The sequence below is a fragment of the Protomyctophum parallelum genome, assembly GCF_964188405.1.
Source record: "Protomyctophum parallelum genome assembly, chromosome: 10".
NCBI classification, from domain to species: domain Eukaryota; kingdom Metazoa; phylum Chordata; class Actinopteri; order Myctophiformes; family Myctophidae; genus Protomyctophum; species Protomyctophum parallelum.
The window spans coordinates 51,474,475-51,493,488 of NC_139704.1; the positions used below are offsets into that span (position 1 = coordinate 51,474,475).

Consider the following 19,014-nt stretch of genomic DNA (forward strand, 5'->3'; position numbering starts at 1 on the left):
ACAACTATGACTGGCCGAATTGCACGTGCTGATGCCACAATGTGGACTGCTGTCTGTCTGTCAGACCGGCATGTCTGTGAACCATATATGCATTAGAGCTAAAAGGTGTCGGGCTTGGGGGCAGATTCTGTATTGGACTCTAGGCAAACTTGCCTCTAGAATGCATGCATATACAGTAGGCATACACAAGTGATACTTGGCTTTTATATAGGATATATACCTTTTTTATGTGCTGACCAATGTTGGGGACACATGCCTACATATTTTATCTGAGATTTGGGAACTTTTTATTGATTCAGCATGAAGACTAAAGCCTTCTACGCAAGCGTATGGCCTTTAGACTACCATGAGAGCTGGCGTAGCTATGTGCAGAGTTTCCGACCAACCAACGTCACCGTCAACTTCACGGAGATGGCCATGAATTCCCACGCAATGTGAGAATCCACGTAAATGCCTGTCCGCTCACGCTCCGCTCACGTAGCGTCACGTTATGCGCGTACACGCCGTTGTGAATCAGGACCAGTGAGTTCTGTCCAATGAGGTGGAGTTTACACTCCCTCCAATGAGAAAAGGTTACATTTCTTCTTTGTTCAACAGCTGTGCCTCATCCAGAGAAGACCATGGCTTCCTCTCACGGAGATCCTCTACAGGTTGGTTTACTGGCAAATAGCAACTCAAAATAAGGTTAATTAATACAATTAATTTGCATATTGAAAATAATAATACCTGCTACTCATTTCTATAGGGCTCTGTGGACATATTGGTGGCCAACAAGGTGGAACTGATCAAGTGGCTCAGATCAGATCTCCACATTCTACAGCATGCTCAGAGTGAGGGAATTATTGATGCCAGAGTTTATTTAAGACTGAAGAGTATAGTGCAGCCAGAAGATGTTTGTATTGAGCTTATTGATACAGTGATTAGTGGAGGAGAGGGAACTTCATCTCAGTTCCTCACACTTCTCAAAGATCCAGAGATTCTCGACACGTATCCACAACTCAAGGAATGGAACCCTTCTGCTGCGCTGCCAGGTAAGAAAGTAAAGAAAAGGCGCTTAATTGTATTTGTTGTGCCAGGTGGATGTAACGTCTACTTCGTTTGACTGCATAATTCATTGAAAGCATGAAAAGTTTATCTTAATGTCTAATGTAACACACACACACACACACACACACACACACACACACACACACACACACACACAGACCCAATATGATGATGTGTCTCCACTCTGACCAATCACTGTCTCACCTCTCAGCTTTAGAAGAGAAGGCAAGACGAGAGAGCGCTGCCAAACTGAGAGGTAAGTTGTGTGTGTGTGTGTGTGTGTGTGTGTGTGTGTGTGTGTGTGTGTGTGTGTGTGTGTGTGTGTGTGTGTGTGTGTGTGTGTGTGTGCGCGTGCGTGCCTCACAGTTGGACAAAGATATTTATTATAGTTGTGTTCACTAACAATACTTCTAGAAGGACATACTTAGCTTAGGATTCCTAACTGTTTAGTAGAAGGATTAATTGCCAGCAATCATAGAGAGAGCCTCTGAGAATAAATGCAGTCCTGTACACTGTGTTTATAGCCTCCATTTACTACTACCAATACCATCTGTACACTGTGTTTATAGCCTCCATTTACTACTACTAATACCATCTGTACACTGTGTTTATAACCTCCATTTACTACTACCAATACCATCTGTACACTGTGTTTATAGCCTCCATTTACTACTACTAATACCATCTGTACACTGTGTTTATAGCCTCCATTTACTACTACTAATACCATCTGTACACTGTGTTTATAGTACCATCTGTTAGGGCTGCACGATTTTGTCTAAAAAAATAACCTTGATTATTTTCTCTGAAACCTCGATTTCGATTTCGATGTGAATTTTCCTATTGGAATAAATTCCAAACCTTAAGGATCCCTGGCTAATAAGACAATAAGACAAGCCTTAAAACATTATACTTGCCCTCTATGAATACATTTTTTATTTTAAAACACCATCAACATTGTATTTCTTTCATAAAGAGAGAATCTTTCAATCAATAGGGACTGCTCCCATCGCAGGTTGATGATATGTCCATGTGTGGGCCAGCCCTAGCTCTGGTCCATAGCCTTAAGCAGTAAGGCTATGGACCAGAGCTAGTCCAGCCCTATGGAATGCATATTATGCTAATAAAACAACTTAACCCATTCTGACCTGAGATCAGATTCACACGAGGTTTCCGCCGGACACACACTGGTCCTGATGAACCCATTCTGACCTGAGATCAGATTCTAAAAATGTCAGTCGCTCTTCGATTTTTCAAAAATAGCAGACCTACAAGCTCGTAGCGCGCCACTCGGTGGCGCGATATGAGCTTGTAGATCTGCTATTTTTCAATAGCTAAAGCATAACATGATGCCAACACCAAAATGGGTGCCCGGTCAGAATGGGTTAATACTGCCTAAGAATAATATGAGCATCAAAGCAATATTTAAATACTTTTTTATTAGCATGTGCATTCCATACATTCCCTGGGGCTGGACCACACATGGACATACAGTATGTCATATGACATCCTCAACTTGGACAGGAGCAGTTCCTAAGATTCTCTATTTATGAAATAAATAAAAATATTTAAGGTGTTTTTATTTTTTAGATATAGAGGGCAAGTATAGTGTTTTAAGGCATATTTGTCTGACCAGGGATCCTTTTAAACAAAGAAAGATAAATCCCCTTTGGGATTAAACAAGTGAAAACGTTTACAATACGTCCAAATTAATTCTTTATAATAAATAGCCATTTTAACGTTTAGGTGCCCACTCTTCCTCCACCCATGCAATGTGAAATGCCACTGAATCTGTAGGCCTAATCGTTGTCCATTTTGATGATGTCTCGTCATATGGGCCACATCTCTTTAATGTCTCGTCATATGGACCACATCTCTTTAATGTCTCGTCATATGGGGCCACATCTCTTTAATGTCTCGTCATATGGACCACATCTCTTTAATGTCTCGTCATATGGGCCACATCTCTTTAATGTCTCGTCATATGGGCCACATCTCTTTAATGTCTCGTCATTTGGGCCACATCTCTTTAATGTCTCGTCATATGGACCACATCTCTTTAATGTCTCGTCATATGGGCCACATCTCTTTAATGTCTCGTCATATGGGCCACATCTCTTTAATGTCTCGTCATATGGGCCACATCTCTTTAATGTCTCGTCATATGGGCCACATCTCTTTAATGTCTCGTCATATGGGCCACATCTCTTTAATGTCTCGTCATATGGGCCACATCTCTTTAATGTCTCGTCATTTGGGCCACATCTCTTTTCAACTTGTGACAGCCAGCTTGTGTACTGTGAAGGCAAAGGTTTCTGAACGTCTCGTCCTCCATTTTTACACGTGCTGAAAATAGACTACTAGCTCACAACGTGTTGCCGAGGCGACATTGTGAGCTTGCAGATCAGCTATTTTCTTTAGCATGCTGATGCAACAGGTCGTACGGCGAAACATAAGACGGGCTTCCCTTGTGTTTTTAGCCGAGGCGACGTACACAGTCAACACAGAGTCAGACACATGGGATAAACAGTGTACACTACCCGAGTTTACGATAATAAGGGACAGGAGGTCGGCTATGAACCAGAGCTACTCGCTGCTATGCCTGTCCATTCTCCAGGCACTAGAACAATACGTGCTGCCGTCTCCCACAGGGATCGACCGACCCAACTAAAACCTGTCCCCGTAAAAAGTCGATCTGTGCCTGTGAGAGACTGCAACACGAGCGTCCCAACCAGGGGGGCAGTCAGACAGATATTTAACCAGGGGGGCAGTCATACAGATATTCTGTGAAGCCACTAAGGAAATCGGGACTTCCTGAAAGTTCATATAATGGCCTGTTGTGGCGCTGTCTGTCATTGGGCCCAAAAAAACCATATCGCACACCGGTGGCGTCCGACGCGAGCTGGCGCCTCGCCTGACGCGCCGATAGAACCAGTTCTATTTTCCAGGCAGCGCTGCGCGGCAAGCCGGCAACGCGTCGCGCCACGTCGGACGGAGCCGGTGTGTGTTGGGCTTAAGTTGTCATCTCTATAGTGTCATAACTAGTCCACAATGACAATGACTGGAGTGGAAAATGTTCTATTCACTGGAATGAACACACCATTGTGGAAGGTTTAAAGGTTTTATTGAATGAAGGAATGACATGATGAGGAGGAGAGTGGGGGTAGCGGGGCGTGGGTTCCGGGGGGGTCGCAGACCCTGGAGTCTTTGGGGAGGGGGTCGTGTGGCGGTCAGCCCGCGGTACACGTGGAGGCGTGATCCCCCCGTGGGAACTGTGAGGAAGGGAGGAGAGATGGAGGAGAGTGGAGATGCTGCTGGTCCTGTGGTGGTGATGGGGATGGTGGAGGGGAGGAGAGATGGAGGAGAGTGGAGATGCTGCTGGTCCTATGGTGGTGATGATGGGGATGGTGGAGGTGAGGAGAGATGGAGCAGAGTGGAGATGCTGCTGGTCCTGTGGTGATGGGGATGGTGGAGGGGAGGAGAGATGGAGCAGAGTGGAGATGCTGCTGGTCCTGTGGTGGTGATGGGGATGGTGGAGGTGAGGAGAGATGGAGGAGAGTGGAGATGCTGCTGGTCCTGTGGTGGTGGTGGGGATGGTGGCGGGATACCAAAAGCATAGAGGATGCTGGGTTGTCTGGGGCGGGTATAAGTAGGCTCGGGTAGATCGGTGTGGAGGGCGGAGGATGGCGTGGAGGTGTGTTCCTCCGCCTCCTGAACATCTGTTGTTCCAACTCCATTTCTGTTATTGGTAACAGGTACACATTCTCTATCTCTCTCTCTCTCTCTCTCTCTCTCTCTCTCTCTCTCTCTCTCTCTCTCTCTCAGGTCCGTTGGTGGAAACATCAGGGCTTCCCATTACTTACTATGAAGACCAGCTTAAGGACAACATGAGCAGTAGCTGCAGTACTTTTGTCAAATTGGGCACAGAGTCTGAGGTTGAGGTTGAAACGGTCTTCATCCCGCTCCACAATCTAGACATCAAAGACACAGAAATCCACAGCCACCATGAGGTCAGACAGATGGAGATGAAGAAGCCAGGACCACAAATCCAACCTGAAGAAATTCACGAAGACCCTTCTGGAAGAGTCATAAGATCAGCACTGACCACTGGCTGTGCAGGAATTGGCAAAACGTTCCTCGTACTAAAGTATCTGTCTGACTGGGCCAAGAAACGTTTCGGCCAAGGTCCACACCTCGTGTTCCCACTCAAGTTCCGCCAGTTAAATCTGCTCAAGGGAAAGAAATTTACTTTGGCACAGCTAATTCACCACTGCATCAAGGAAACCAGATTCATTGAGGAAGAAGTTCTTAATGACATATTCAAGGTGTTGCAGAAGTCAGTAAGCTACAACAAGAGCCCCTTCAAAGTCATGATTGTTATGGATGGATATGATGAAGAAAATTTCCAGTTCGATTTCAAAACAGATTTTGGCCTCGTGAATGTGGTGGATTCGTACCCAGTGGAACATCTGCTTGTAAACCTCATCAAGGGAGAGCTGCTCCCCTCTGCTCGCATCTGGATAACCTCCCGACCTGCAGCAGTCAAACAGATTCCTAAGGCGTTTGTTAACAGGATGACAGAAGTACGAGGCTTCATTGAAGATGACCAGAAGAAGGACTTCTTCCAGAAGTTCTTCATGAAGAGCATCAGTGATGAGAACCAGGCCAGCTCAATCTTCTCACACATCCAGAAATCAAAGATCCTCCTCACCATGTGTGAAATCCCAGTCTTCTGTTGGATCCTTGCTACCGTTGTGCAGAACACGGGGATGACAAAGCTGCCCAAAACCCTGGTTGAGCTGTTCTGCCGCTTCCTGATGGGTGAGACACTGCGGGAGAAGATGAAGGATCCTACACTAAACGATGAAGACAAAGAGAAGCTCATAAAGGATGCAGGAGACGTTCTTCTGAAGCTGGGAAAGCTGGCGTTTGTCCAACTGGACAAAGGACGAATCATTTTCGATGAGAAAGACCTGAAAGCGTGTGGTCTTGATGTGATCAAGGACTTGATATCGGGCTTTTGCACAACCTTCTTCAAAGAAGACGACTTCTTCTTCAAACAAACTGTCTACTGCTTCGTTCATCTGAGCATCCAGGAGTTTCTGGCTGCAGTCTACCTGTTCCACTGTTTCACACAGAAGAACACGGAGGTCCTGAAGACATTCCTGGGAGATGATGGTGACAACAGTGACATTTCCCTGTCTGACTTCCTGAAGGCTGTTATGAAGAAAACCCTGAAGAGTGAGAGTGGTCACCTGGACCTCTTTGTCCGTTTCCTTCATGGTCTCTCACTGCAGTCCAACCAGAGTCTGTTAGGAGGTCTTCTGGGTCAGACAGAGAACCGTCAAGAGGAGATCCAGAGAGCCATCGACAACCTGAAGGAGATGGATGATGATGATGCCTCTCCTGACAGATGTATCAACATCTTCCACTGTCTGATGGAGATGAACGACCCGTCAGTCAGTCGGGGGATCCAACAGTACCTGGAGTCAGAGAACAGCTCAGGGAAGGAACTCTCTGTGCCCCAGTGTTCAGCTCTGGCCTCCATGCTGATGATGTCAGAGCAGGTTCTGGAAGAGTTGGACGTGCAGAAATACAACACAGACGACGTGGGGCAACGGAGACTGGTCCCAGCTGTGAGGAACTGCAAAACGGCCAGGTTAGTAGTTATAAGAATATAATCATGTTAGAGCAGCTTTCATTCATTCATTCATTCATTCAATCATTCATTCATTCATACACATTGTCATTGTGACAAATGAGAACATTATTTCAGTTCAGTGAGACTCACTTCATATTTATGAATGAATGGTTCAATGTATGTGTGTGTGTGTGTGTGTGTGTGTGTGCGTGTGTGCGTGTGTGCGTGTGTGTGTGTGTGTGTGTGTGTGTGTACTATTTACCAGTGTCCTCATTAGTTATTCTACAATGAAAACAGACTATACCAAATGAGAAATGGACCGTACCATTAGTGAAGGGGTGTACAGAGGATGGTCTTTTAAACAATGAGCTTGGTCATTACGTTTACACGTTACTTAATACATTTAAATGTAAGTTCCACGATTTCCATCTATCTTCCACTTCTCTGTTCTCACTGACATCCTGCTAATGTCTGAAGAACTAGATTGAAGATCTTTTAGGTGCCTTTCGTACAGGTCGTACAGGCTGTTCATCTGTTGACAGAACATTTCTTCACTTCACTGTCAGAGTGGAGCAACAGCAGCGAGTTGTTATTTTCATTATTTATTGTTTGTATTCCAATCAAATGAAAACAGTGGAAAAGTATGAGCACATATAAATGCAATATGCCTCTTATTTGCTTAATCAGAAAAGTATCCAAACACACACACATTTCAGACAGCTCCACAGGGAACCTCTTTGACAGTGAACGTGGTCTGTTCTGTTTTGATCATCTCTGATTTTACATTTAATCTGTAATTACAGACTTGCTGGCTGTGACCTCGAGAAGGAACACATTGAAGTTGTGGCTTCAGCTCTCAGCTCCAATCCGTCCCATTTGAGGGAACTGGACTTGAGTGGAAACGTCTTGAAGGATTCCGGAGTGGATCTCATCTGTGCCGCACTGAAGAGCCCAAACTGTTGTCTGGAGATTCTCAGGTCAGATTAATTTACCATTTTTTATTTGGTCACATTCTGTTATAGTAAGTGATTATAATGCAGTTATTATGGAGGTGGTACTTTATTTGAAGTGTGGATACGGTTTGATATCATGGTAACTCACACTGATCTTAATATTGATAAGATACAGTGACTAATGTATGTAGTCTTTATGCTGAGATACTACATTTAACCCATTTTGGGCGGGAACCCCTTTTGGTGTTAGCATTATGTTATGCTTTAACTATTGAAAAATAGCAGATCTACAAGCTCATAGCGCGCGCTCATTGTGGCGCGCTATGAACTTGTAGGTCTGCTAGTTTTGAAAAATCGAAGAACCACTGACATAGAAACATAGCTTTTTCAGAAAACTGTCAGGATGTAGAAGACATTTTTAGAATCTGATCTCAGGTCAGAATGGATTAAAACACTAAACACCTCTGATGACACTATGAGTGGTTGAATGTGTTCTGTCAGAGTGTCATCCCCTAGTTTTGAATGATATATATATCAATGTTAATTCTTAATTGGTATCAGGGGCGTAACTAGATGTCAGTAAGCCCCGGCGCAGGCTGGTCAGCCCCCGACAGTTTGATCAAAATGCACAAAACATTCTAAACATGAACTTTGGATCAATATCTAAAAACCCAGTGGGAGAGAAGGTTTTATGTGGAAAACTTATGCTGCATGAGCCAACGGAAATTGTATGGCAGGAATATGTATTTTATTCATCTTAAAATCTCTCTCTCTCTCTCTCTCTCTCTCTCTCTCTCTTTTCTTTCTTTCTCTCCCCCCCCTCTCATCTGGTTGTATTCTTCATTTAGTCTGAAGAACTGCTGGTTGTCGGAGAGAAGCTGTGAAGTTCTGGCCTCGGCTCTCGCCTCCAATCCTTCCCATTTGAGAGAATTAGACCTGACTTTGAACAACCTGCAGGACTCTGGAATTGAGCTTCTATGTGCCGGAGTGAAGAGTCCACATTGTCACCTGCAGACTCTGAGGTAAATTATTCTGTGTGGATCTGTACTGCAGACTCTGAGGTAAATAGAGTTTTATTCTGCGTGGATCTGTACTGCAGACTCTGAGGTAAATAGAGTTTTATTCTGTGTGGATCTGTACTGCACACTCTGAGGTAAATAGAGTTTTATTCTGTGTGGATCTGTACTGCAGACTCTGAGGTAAATAGAGTTTTATTCTGTGTGGATATGTACTGCAGACTCTGAGGTAAATAGAGTTTTCTCTGTACTGGAGCATCAACAGCAGTTTGTTAAAGTGTGGATATCTCTGCAGGTTGTCAGGCTGTGCGATCACAGAGAAAGGCTGTTCTTCTCTGGCTTCAGCTGTAGCCCTCAACCCCTCCTCCCATCTGAAGCATGTGGACCTCAGCCGTAACCACCCAGGAGGAGATGCTGAGCAGACGCTGCTCTCTGCTGGACTGGAGACTGTCAAGTGAGTCGACTTGGACTGTGTCCATCCGTCTTGGTTAAAAATACGTTTTTATTTAATTTTTTCTAAGGCTGTCAAAGTATTAGTAACATGTTAATCGCGCGTCAACACACATTCCTTTTAACGGCGTTAATTTAATTAACGTGAGATTTACGCAATGCACGGTGAAGTTTGAAAGAGGTTGAGAGTCTGAGACACATGCATGTTGCTGTTTTCTACTGGCCAAGTAGCCCCGCCTCTGAATCCACTCTGCTCCAATCAGTCATGACGGAGATCTCCGTCCTGGTACTTAGTACGGTCTGGTGCTTGAGACGGAGATTGATAAAAACGACAGAGATTAATGATATCAAAACCGGTCGCATCGCTCTACAGCCTAGGAGCGCTTGTTGCGCAATCCTCTATGTTGCGCAACATACTCTAACTCGCGATCTAAATCATTCCGTCTAATTCTAAGAAAAGATTATGTGTTAGACGGGCCCCCGCTGTCCAGTCGCTAGTCGCGATAGAATCGTGTTTAGAGTGTTTTGGCTACATTTAGCTGCTACAGCAACATCCGGTCCGTCGGTAAAAGTGCTCCGTGTTTATAAATCGCTGGGCACATTTTATTAATGGATTAAATAACCCTGGTAGAGTCGCTGCAAATGGGCAGAGAAGTCGTCGGGGAATGGACTAACTGTGTGTGCGTTCGTGCGTACGCACGCGTGCGCGTGTGCCACAAACTGACTGTTATTTTGCGGGCACATGGCCGAGGCACATGGAGATGGCGCAAAATGATCCTTAATTAGTTTATAATCTACACTTATAGATTAGGCTATCCGATCATCATATTAAATTAGTATGCTTCAATGCATGCCATGTTAGCTATACAGTTTATAGATCATGCTTAAGCATGTGTTTAATTTTGCAGTATTTATATGTAAACAAGATGAAGAAAGTCTCCAGCACTTGGATCCCCGCACACAGTGACAGCCCTCCATGTTTACAGACAGACAGACAGACTACTCTGTACACTGCGGTGTTTTTATGCGTTTCCTTAACCCATTTTGGGCGGGAACCCATTTTGGTGTTAGCATCATGTCGTGCTTTAGCTATTGAAAAATAGCAGATCTACAAGCTCATAGCGCGCCACCGAGTGGCGCGCTACGAGCTTGTAGGTCTGCTATTTTTGAAAAATCGAAGAGCGACTGACATAGAAGACATTATTTTTTTATCTGATCTCAGGTCAGAATGAAAACTCATGTCGTGCTTTAGCTATTGAAAAATAGCAGATCTACAAGCTCATAGCGCGCCACCGAGTGGCGCGCTACGAGCTTGTAGGTCTGCTATTTTTGAAAAATCGAAGAGTGATTGACATAGAAGACATTTTTTTTTATCTGATCTCAGGTCAGAATGAAAACTGTCAGGATGTAGAAGACATTTTTTTAATCTGATCTCAGGTCAGAATGGGTTAATGTGCTCATCTGCCCATATTTTCGGCCTCCTCATTCGATCACGTCTATTCACGGTAACGGGACATCTCGCTGCGTAAAATATCCCTTCTCCGTCTCCAACTTTACTCCTCATTCATCCGCCACATTGTCTGCTTCATTTTCTTTATTTGATGTGATTGCATTCCCACCTGCACCGAATCGAAATCAAGTGCGATTGGAAGCGAAGAGAAACCCCCGTTTTTTGGCGGAGTAGAATGCGGTTCTTTGATTAGGATTCGAATGAGGCTTCACACCTGCCAAACGAAGCGCACTTTCCGACAATGCATCATGATTGGTTTTAATCGCAGTAAAGCTTTCTGGTGTGAAGGCGACCTTAGATTGACTCAGCAGTTTTGGGTGTACATATTTTAGTATGTCGGATGCAAACCTATCTCTGTTTTTCTTTTTTCTGCAATACATCAGTGCTATTGAACACTGTGTACGTCTGTGTGTGGGCTTTACAAATATGAAACCAATTAAAAGTATCCCTGTTGGTGTTTTAAGCATTGTTATACTTTACCTATTGAAAATTAGCAGATCTACAAGCTCATAGCGCGGCTATAGTGCCGCACTATATGAGCTATTTTTGCTTTTATTTTTTTGCTATTTTTAAAATCAAATACAGATCATTCTGTGGGTTCTTGACAGACGTAATGCAGTAATTTAACTCTTGAGAGCGTAAAATGAAACCAAATGCACCCGGGAGGGTCTCTAGAGTTAAAGATCTGTAAGGGTCCACTTTGTTACCAACTCTCCATCATTTAGTTGGCACCAGTCTATATATCGGAACTTGTAGCTCCCAAAGTATCGACAAGGGCCCTGAGGTCGACTGACCAGTCACTTCTCAAGATCCCTAAATCAAAGCTGAAATCCCGCCCGGGGGGAATAGGTCATTTCCCGTTGTAGCGTCTACACTGTGGAATGAACTTCCACCTCATGGCAGAGCTTCTCAGTCCTTGTCTGTGTTTAAATCACGTCTGAAAACTCACTTGTACTCCTTGGCATTTGAACATACTGATTAAGAGTTGCTGCTTCCACTGCATTGTGTCCTTATGTTGCCCTGTTTATGTACTGTTGTTTTCTTTTATATTTTAGTATTTCTTTGTGTACAGCACTTTGTTTCAACCTTGTTGTATACAAATGTGCTTCATAAATAAAGTGGATTGAATTGGACCACCTGGAGCCCCCTTAACCCATTTAGGCCTGATGTCGAAATTAAGAAAATGTCTTGTAAAACATGACAGTTTTCTGAAAAACCTATATTTCTACAGTATATCAGTGGTGCTCAAACTATTTCATATCAAGTACCCCCAAATTATATGAAATTGGCCACTGAAAGATTATATATTCAAAGATTTGCACCACATTTTCACGATTCTTCAAAGATAGAAGATCTACGAGCTAGCTCGTAGATCTGCTATTTTTCAATAGCTAAAGTATAACGTAATGCTTAAAACACCAAAAGGGGTTCCCGCCCAGAATGGGTGAACCCCTTTTGGTGTTAGCATCATGCTATGCTTTAGCTATTGAGAAATGGCAGATCTACAAGCTTGTAGCGCGCCACCGAGTGGCGCGCTACGAGCTTGTAGGTCTGCTATTCTTGTAAAAATCAAAGAACGACTGACATAGAAACATAGCTTTTTCAGAAAACTGTCAGGATGTAGAAGACATTTTTAGAATCTGATCTTGGGTCTAAATGGGTTAAGGACCACTGGTTGAGAACCACTGCTTTATTCAATAAATGTTTAATGGTGAATGTGAGCTGAAGAGTCTTAATGAAGTGATGCATGTTCATACTCTCTGTATCATTCAATGGTAATAGAAATGTTTCATCATTTCTTCCTACAGTGTGAATCATGGAGGACAACACTGGATAGATCACTGGATTAATCCTCGACTCCTTTCAAGATGTGAGTGTCTGTCTGTCTGTCTGTCTGTCTGTCTGTCTGTCTGTCTGTCTGTCTGTCTGTCTGTCTGTCTGTCTGTCTGTCTGTCTGTCTGTCTGTCTGTCTGTCTGTCTGTCTGTCTGTCTGTCTGTCTGTCTGTCTGTCTGTCTGTCTGTCTGTCTGTCTGTCTGTCTGCCTGCCTGTCTGTCTGTCTGTCTGCCTGTCTGTCTGCCTGCCTGTCTGTCTGTCTGTCTGTGGGAACCCCCATAATAATCATATCTGTCCGTGCACATATTTGTGCATGTACGTGCGTGTGCCTGTGCACATCTTCATGTCTGTGTGTGTACGTGCCCGTGCACATCTTCGTGTGTGTACGTGCGTTTGCCTGTGCACATCTTTGTGTTTGTGTGTGTGTGTGTGTGTGTACGTGCATCTACGTGCGTGTGCCCGTGCACATCTTTGTTTGTACTGTACGTGCATGTGTCCGTGCACATCTGTGTGTGTGTACGTGCGTGCACCCGTGCACATCTTTGTGTGTGTGTGTGTGTGTGTGTGTGTGTGTGTACGTGCATGTGTCCGTGCACATCTTCGTGTGTGTGTGTACGTGCGTGCACCCGTGCACATCTTTGTGTGTGTGTATGTGCGTGTGTGTGTGTGTGTGTGTGTGTGTGTGTGTGTGTGTGTGTGTGTGTGTGTGTGTGTGTGTGTGTGTGTGTGTGTGTGTGTGTGTGTGTGTGTGTGTGTGTGTGTGTGTGTGTGTGTGTGTCAGTCAGTGAATAATGTATTTAATGTTTACTGTGTTGTTTTCTCATCAGATTCCCAGCGTCTCACTCTGGACCCAAACACAGCACACTGTGACCTCACTCTGTCTGAGGACAACAGGAAGGTCACACTGGTGGAGGATGGACAGAGTCATCAGTATCCTGATCATCCTCAGAGGTTTGATCACACTCCTCAGGTTCTGAGTGCAGAGAGTGTGAGCGAACGCTGCTACTCTGAGGTAGAGGTCAGTGGAACGGTTCTGATAGCAGGGACTGACAGAAGGATCAGCAGGAAAGGACGTGATGATGACTGTTACCTTGGACGCAGTGTCATGGCCTGGAGTCTGATGTGTCATGATGACAGTTACGTTGTCTACCACAATGGGAAGGGGACTCTCCTCCCCGTCTCCCCTGGACGCTCCAACGGGGTCTACAGAGTAGCACTGTATGTGGACCGTCCCGCTGGGACTCTGTCCTTCTATGAGGTGTCCTCAGAGGACACTCTGACCCACCTGCACACCTTCCAGACCACGTCCACTGAACCGCTATGTGTTGGGTTCTGGTTGTATACTGGCTCCTCAGCGTTTCTGTGTGAGCAGAGATAGAGTCTCTATGCGACGGTCACATCAGGTCGCCATGGTTACTCCACATGTGACATCATCATCATCATCATCATCATGATGATGTCATGATATATGAGACAATATCCAAACAGGAGAATATCTCTCCTGACTCGCCCAAGTTCATACTGGGGGACTTCAACGGATGTCCCCTTAAACAGACACTGCCCAATTTCTACCAATACGTGACATGCAACACGTCAACAAGACGTGAAAAGACTCTTGATTTATGCTCTGGAAACATAAAGGAGGCGTACGGTAGCCACTGAACATTAAGGAAACATAAAGGAGGCGTACGGTAGCCACTGAACATTAAGGAAACATAAAGGAGGCGTACGGTAGCCACTGAACATTAAGGAAACATAAAGGAGGCGTACGGTAGCCACTGAACATTAAGGAAACATAAAGGAGGCGTACGGTAGCCACTGAACATTAAGGAAACATAAAGGAGGCGTACGGTAGCCACTGAACATTAAGGAAACATAAAGGAGGCGTACGGTAGCCACTGAACATTAAGGAAACATAAAGGAGGCGTACGGTAGCCACTGAACATTAAGGAAACATAAAGGAGGCGTACGGTAGCCACTGAACATTAAGGAAACATAAAGGAGGCGTACGGTAGCCACTGAACATTAAGGAAACATAAAGGAGGCGTACGGTAGCCACCGAACATTAAGGAAACATAAAGGAGACGTACGGTAGCCACTGAACATTAAGGAAACATAAAGGAGGCGTACGGTAGCCACTGAACATTAAGGAAACATAAAGGACCCTAAAATGGAGCTCCGGTCATAACGCAGCCCACCTGGTCCCACGTTACAAACAGAGACTCAAAGAAGTTCTGACCTGAGATCAGATTCATACGAGGTTTCCACTGGACACACACACTGGTCTGATTAACCCCATTCTGACCTGAGATCAGATTCATACGAGGTTTCCACTGGACACACACACTGGTCTGATTAACCCCATTCTGACCTGAGATCAGATTCATACGAGGTTTCCACTGGACACACACACTGGTCTGATTAACCCCATTCTGACCTGAGATCAGATTCATACGAGGTTTCCACTGGACACACACACTGGTCTGATTAACCCCATTCTGACCTGAGATCAGATTCATACGAGGTTTCCACTGGGACACACACACTGGTCTGATTAACCCCATTCTGACCTGAGATCAGATTCATACCAGGTTTCCACTGGACACACACACTGGTCTGATTAAACCCATTCTGACCTGAGATCAGATTCATACCAGGTTTCCACTGGACATACACACTGGTCTGATTAACCCCATTCTGACCTGAGATCAGATTCATACGAGGTTTCCACTGGACACACACACACTGGTCTGATTAACCCCATTCTGACCTGAGATCAGATTCATACGAGGTTTCCACTGGGACACACACACACTGGTCTGATTAACCCCATTCTGACCTGAGATCAGATTCATACGAGGTTTCCACTGGGACACACACACTGGTCTGATTAACCCCATTCTGACCTGAGATCAGATTCATACCAGGTTTCCACTGGACACACACACTGGTCTGATTAAACCCATTCTGACCTGAGATCAGATTCATACGAGGTTTCCACTGGGACACACACACACTGGTCTGATTAACCCCATTCTGACCTGAGATCAGATTCATACGAGGTTTCCACTGGACACACACACTGGTCTGATTAACCCCATTCTGACCTGAGATCAGATTCATACGAGGTTTCCACCGGACACACACACACTGGTCTGATTAACCCCATTCTGACCTGAGATCAGATTCATACGAGGTTTCCACTGGACACACACACTGGTCTGATTAACCCCATTCTGACCTGAGATCAGATTCATACGAGGTTTCCACTGGACACACACACTGGTCTGATTAACCCCATTCTGACCTGAAAAAAACATACCCCCCTTCACATTCCCGTTGGATATCGGACATACTGCATTTTTTAAAATTGGAAAACATTAAATATACATTGCGTGGCTCAATCTCCAAATTCAGTAAAACATGGCAGCCTTTTCTGTCTCATGTTGACCGCCTTACACTTGTGCCCCGACTGGACCTGATTAACTGTCGCCTGACAGCCCAACCTGTCTTGCCTGGATGATGTTTGTGAACGAGATCTGCTTTGTATATGGACTGAATTGGAGTGCCTTTTCTTTCTGTCTCATGTTGACCGCCTTACACTTGTGCCCCGACTGGACCTGATTAACTGTCGCCTGACAGGCCAACCTGTCTTGTCTGGATGATGTTTGTGACCTTGACCTGTGAATGTTGATTGTATTGGAGTTTTTGTTTCCTTTTTTTATTTTATTTTTATTTTGTATATTGTTTTTGTTGTTTTGTGTGTTTTGGTTTAATTTTGTATTTGTCGCTCTGTTTTTATTTCTAAATTTACTTTTATCTTGTTGAAAAAAAAAAAACTTAATAAACAGAACATTAAAAAAAAAAAAAACATTCTGACCTGTGATCAGATTCATACGAGGTTTCCACTGGACACACACTGGTCTGATTAACCCCATTCTGACCTGAGATCAGATTCATACAAGGTTTCCACTGGACACACACACTGGTCTGATTAAACCCATTCTGACCTGAGATCAGATTCATACGAGGTTTCCACCGGACACACACACTGGTCTGATGAACCCATTCTGACCTGAGATCAGATTCTAAAAATGTCAGTCGTTCTTCGATTCTTCAAAAATAGCAGACCTACAAGCTCGTAGCGCGCCACTCGGTGGCGCGCTATGAGCTTGTAGATCTGCTGTTTTTCAATAGCTAAAGCATAACATGATGCTGACACCAAAATGGGTTCCCGTTCAGAATGGGTTAACTCTTTGGGGCGTGATGCTACAGCCAGGGCAAGGTCTGAACATGTGTTGTACCAGGGACCCCCATCTGAACATGTGTTGTACCAGGGACCCCCATCTGAACATGTGTTGTACCAGGGACCCCCATCTGAACATGTGTTGTACCAGGGACCCCCATCTGAACATGTGTTGTACCAGGGACCCCCATCTGAACATGTGTTGTACCAGGGACCCCCATCTGAACATGTGTTGTACCAGGGACCCCCATCTGAACATGTGTTGTACCAGGGACCCCCATCTGAACATGTGTTGTACCAGGGACCCCCATCTGAACATGTGTTGTACCAGGGACCCCCATCTGAACATGTGTGTACCAGGGACCCCCATCTGAACATGTGTTGTACCAGGGACCCCCATCTGAACATGTGTTGTACCAGGGACCCCCATCTGAACATGTGTTGTACCAGGGACCCCCATCTGAACATGTGTTGTACCAGGGACCCCCATCTGAACATGTGTTGTACCAGGGACCCCCATCTGAACATGTGTTGTACCAGGGACCCCCATCTGAACATGTGTTGTACCAGGGACCCCCATCTGAACATGGGTTGTACCAGGGACCCCCATCTGAACATGTGTTGTACCAGGGACCCCCATCTGAACATGTGTTGTACCAGGGACCCCCATCTGAACATGTGTTGTACCAGGGACCCCCATCTGAACATGTGTTGTACCAGGGACCCCCATCTGAACATGTGTTGTACCAGGGACCCCCATCTGAACATGTGTTGTACCAGGGACCCCCATCTGAACATGTGTTGTACCAGGGACCCCCATCTGAACATGTGTTGTACCAGGGACCCCCATCTGAACATGTGTTGTACCAGGGACCCCCATCTGAACATGTGTGTACCAGGGACCCCCATCTGAACATGTGTTGTACCAGGGACCCCCATCTGAACATGTGTTGTACCAGGGACCCCCATCTGAACATGTGTTGTACCAGGGACCCCCATCTGAACATGTGTTGTACCAGGGACCCCCATCTGAACATGTGTTGTACCAGGGACCCCCATCTGATCAGGTGTTGTACCAGGGACCCCCATCTGAACATGTGTTGTACCAGGGACCCCCATCTGAACATGTGTTGTACCAGGGACCCCCATCTGAACATGTGTTGTACCAGGGACCCCCATCTGAACATGTGTTGTACCAGGGACCCCCATCTGAACATGTGTTGTACCAGGGACCCCCATCTGAACATGTGTTGTACCAGGGACCCCCATCTGAACATGTGTTGTACCAGGGACCCCCATCTGAACATGTGTTGTACCAGGGACCCCCATCTGAACATGTGTTGTACCAGGGACCCCCATCTGAACATGTGTTGTACCAGGGACCCCCATCTGAACATGTGTTGTACCAGGGACCCCCATCTGAACATGTGTTGTACCAGGGACCCCCATCTGAACATGTGTTGTTCCAGGGACCCCCATCTGAACATGTGTTGTACCAGGGACCCCCATCTGAACATGTGTTGTACCAGTAGGGCGGGTCATACTTTATTTTGTGTGTTTTTTTATGGAGAATTCAAATATGAAATTATTTTTTGGGTAGGACAACTCTAACCTACATTATTTACCTATTTACTTACATGAATTTGCATTTTTAAATCGCTAATTGTACCTACCTCATTTATAAGATGTGGGGTGTCTAAATTATTAGTTTTTTGATGGAGAATTCAAATATCACATTATTTGTTGGACAGAACAACTCTAACCTACATTATTTTGTACTTCTAAGTTGCATATTTTGCCTGTTTTAACCTCGTTTTAGGATTTTCAAAGACAAAGGAAAGAATTTACTGACTGACTGACTGACCCCAGGCCAGTGGCAGGATGACTTCAGTGTGTGTACTGTACTGACTGACTGACCCCAGGCCAGTGTCTGGTTAGAGGACTATGAAAAACTGGAATTTTGCTTTAGGAAAGGTGTTTTTGCTTTAGCAGATTTGTTATGCAAAGCGTGGGAAAAAGGCAGAATGTTTTGTTTGTGTCAAAAAAAATAAACTGTTTCTTGTTCACTTATGCAATATTGAAGCAATGATTTGTACGGTGTGTCCCATGAGTCCATGTGGGCACTGTAAAGCGCTCTGGATTAAGAGTGCAGGGCCGGCTGCAGGATGAAATGACTAAGGGTGCAGATGAAAATTCTTAGGGTAAATTCTTATATTTATATTCTTAGGGTATTCTTAGGAAATAGTGTTATTTTATTTCAACATACAGCTATAGCGTTGTTAAATCAAATGGGGTGATAACTGTACAAGTGCCTCCA

General features: G+C 44.9%; 1 protein-coding gene across 1 annotated transcript; it reads left to right on the forward strand.

The window, feature by feature from the left end:
* Positions 1-300: 300 nt before the first annotated feature.
* LOC310865908 (protein NLRC3-like) lies at positions 301-13,829 on the forward strand (the record flags this gene model as incomplete). The annotated part of the gene is made up of 10 exons (XM_083775110.1): positions 301-434; positions 598-650; positions 975-1,031; positions 1,259-1,303; positions 5,023-6,706; positions 7,492-7,665; positions 8,490-8,663; positions 8,953-9,111; positions 12,426-12,487; positions 13,279-13,829. 10 exons carry the CDS (start codon positions 301-303, stop codon positions 13,827-13,829), a joined length of 3,093 nt encoding a protein of 1,030 aa, XP_083631236.1.
* Between the last annotated feature and the right edge of the window lie 5,185 nt (positions 13,830-19,014).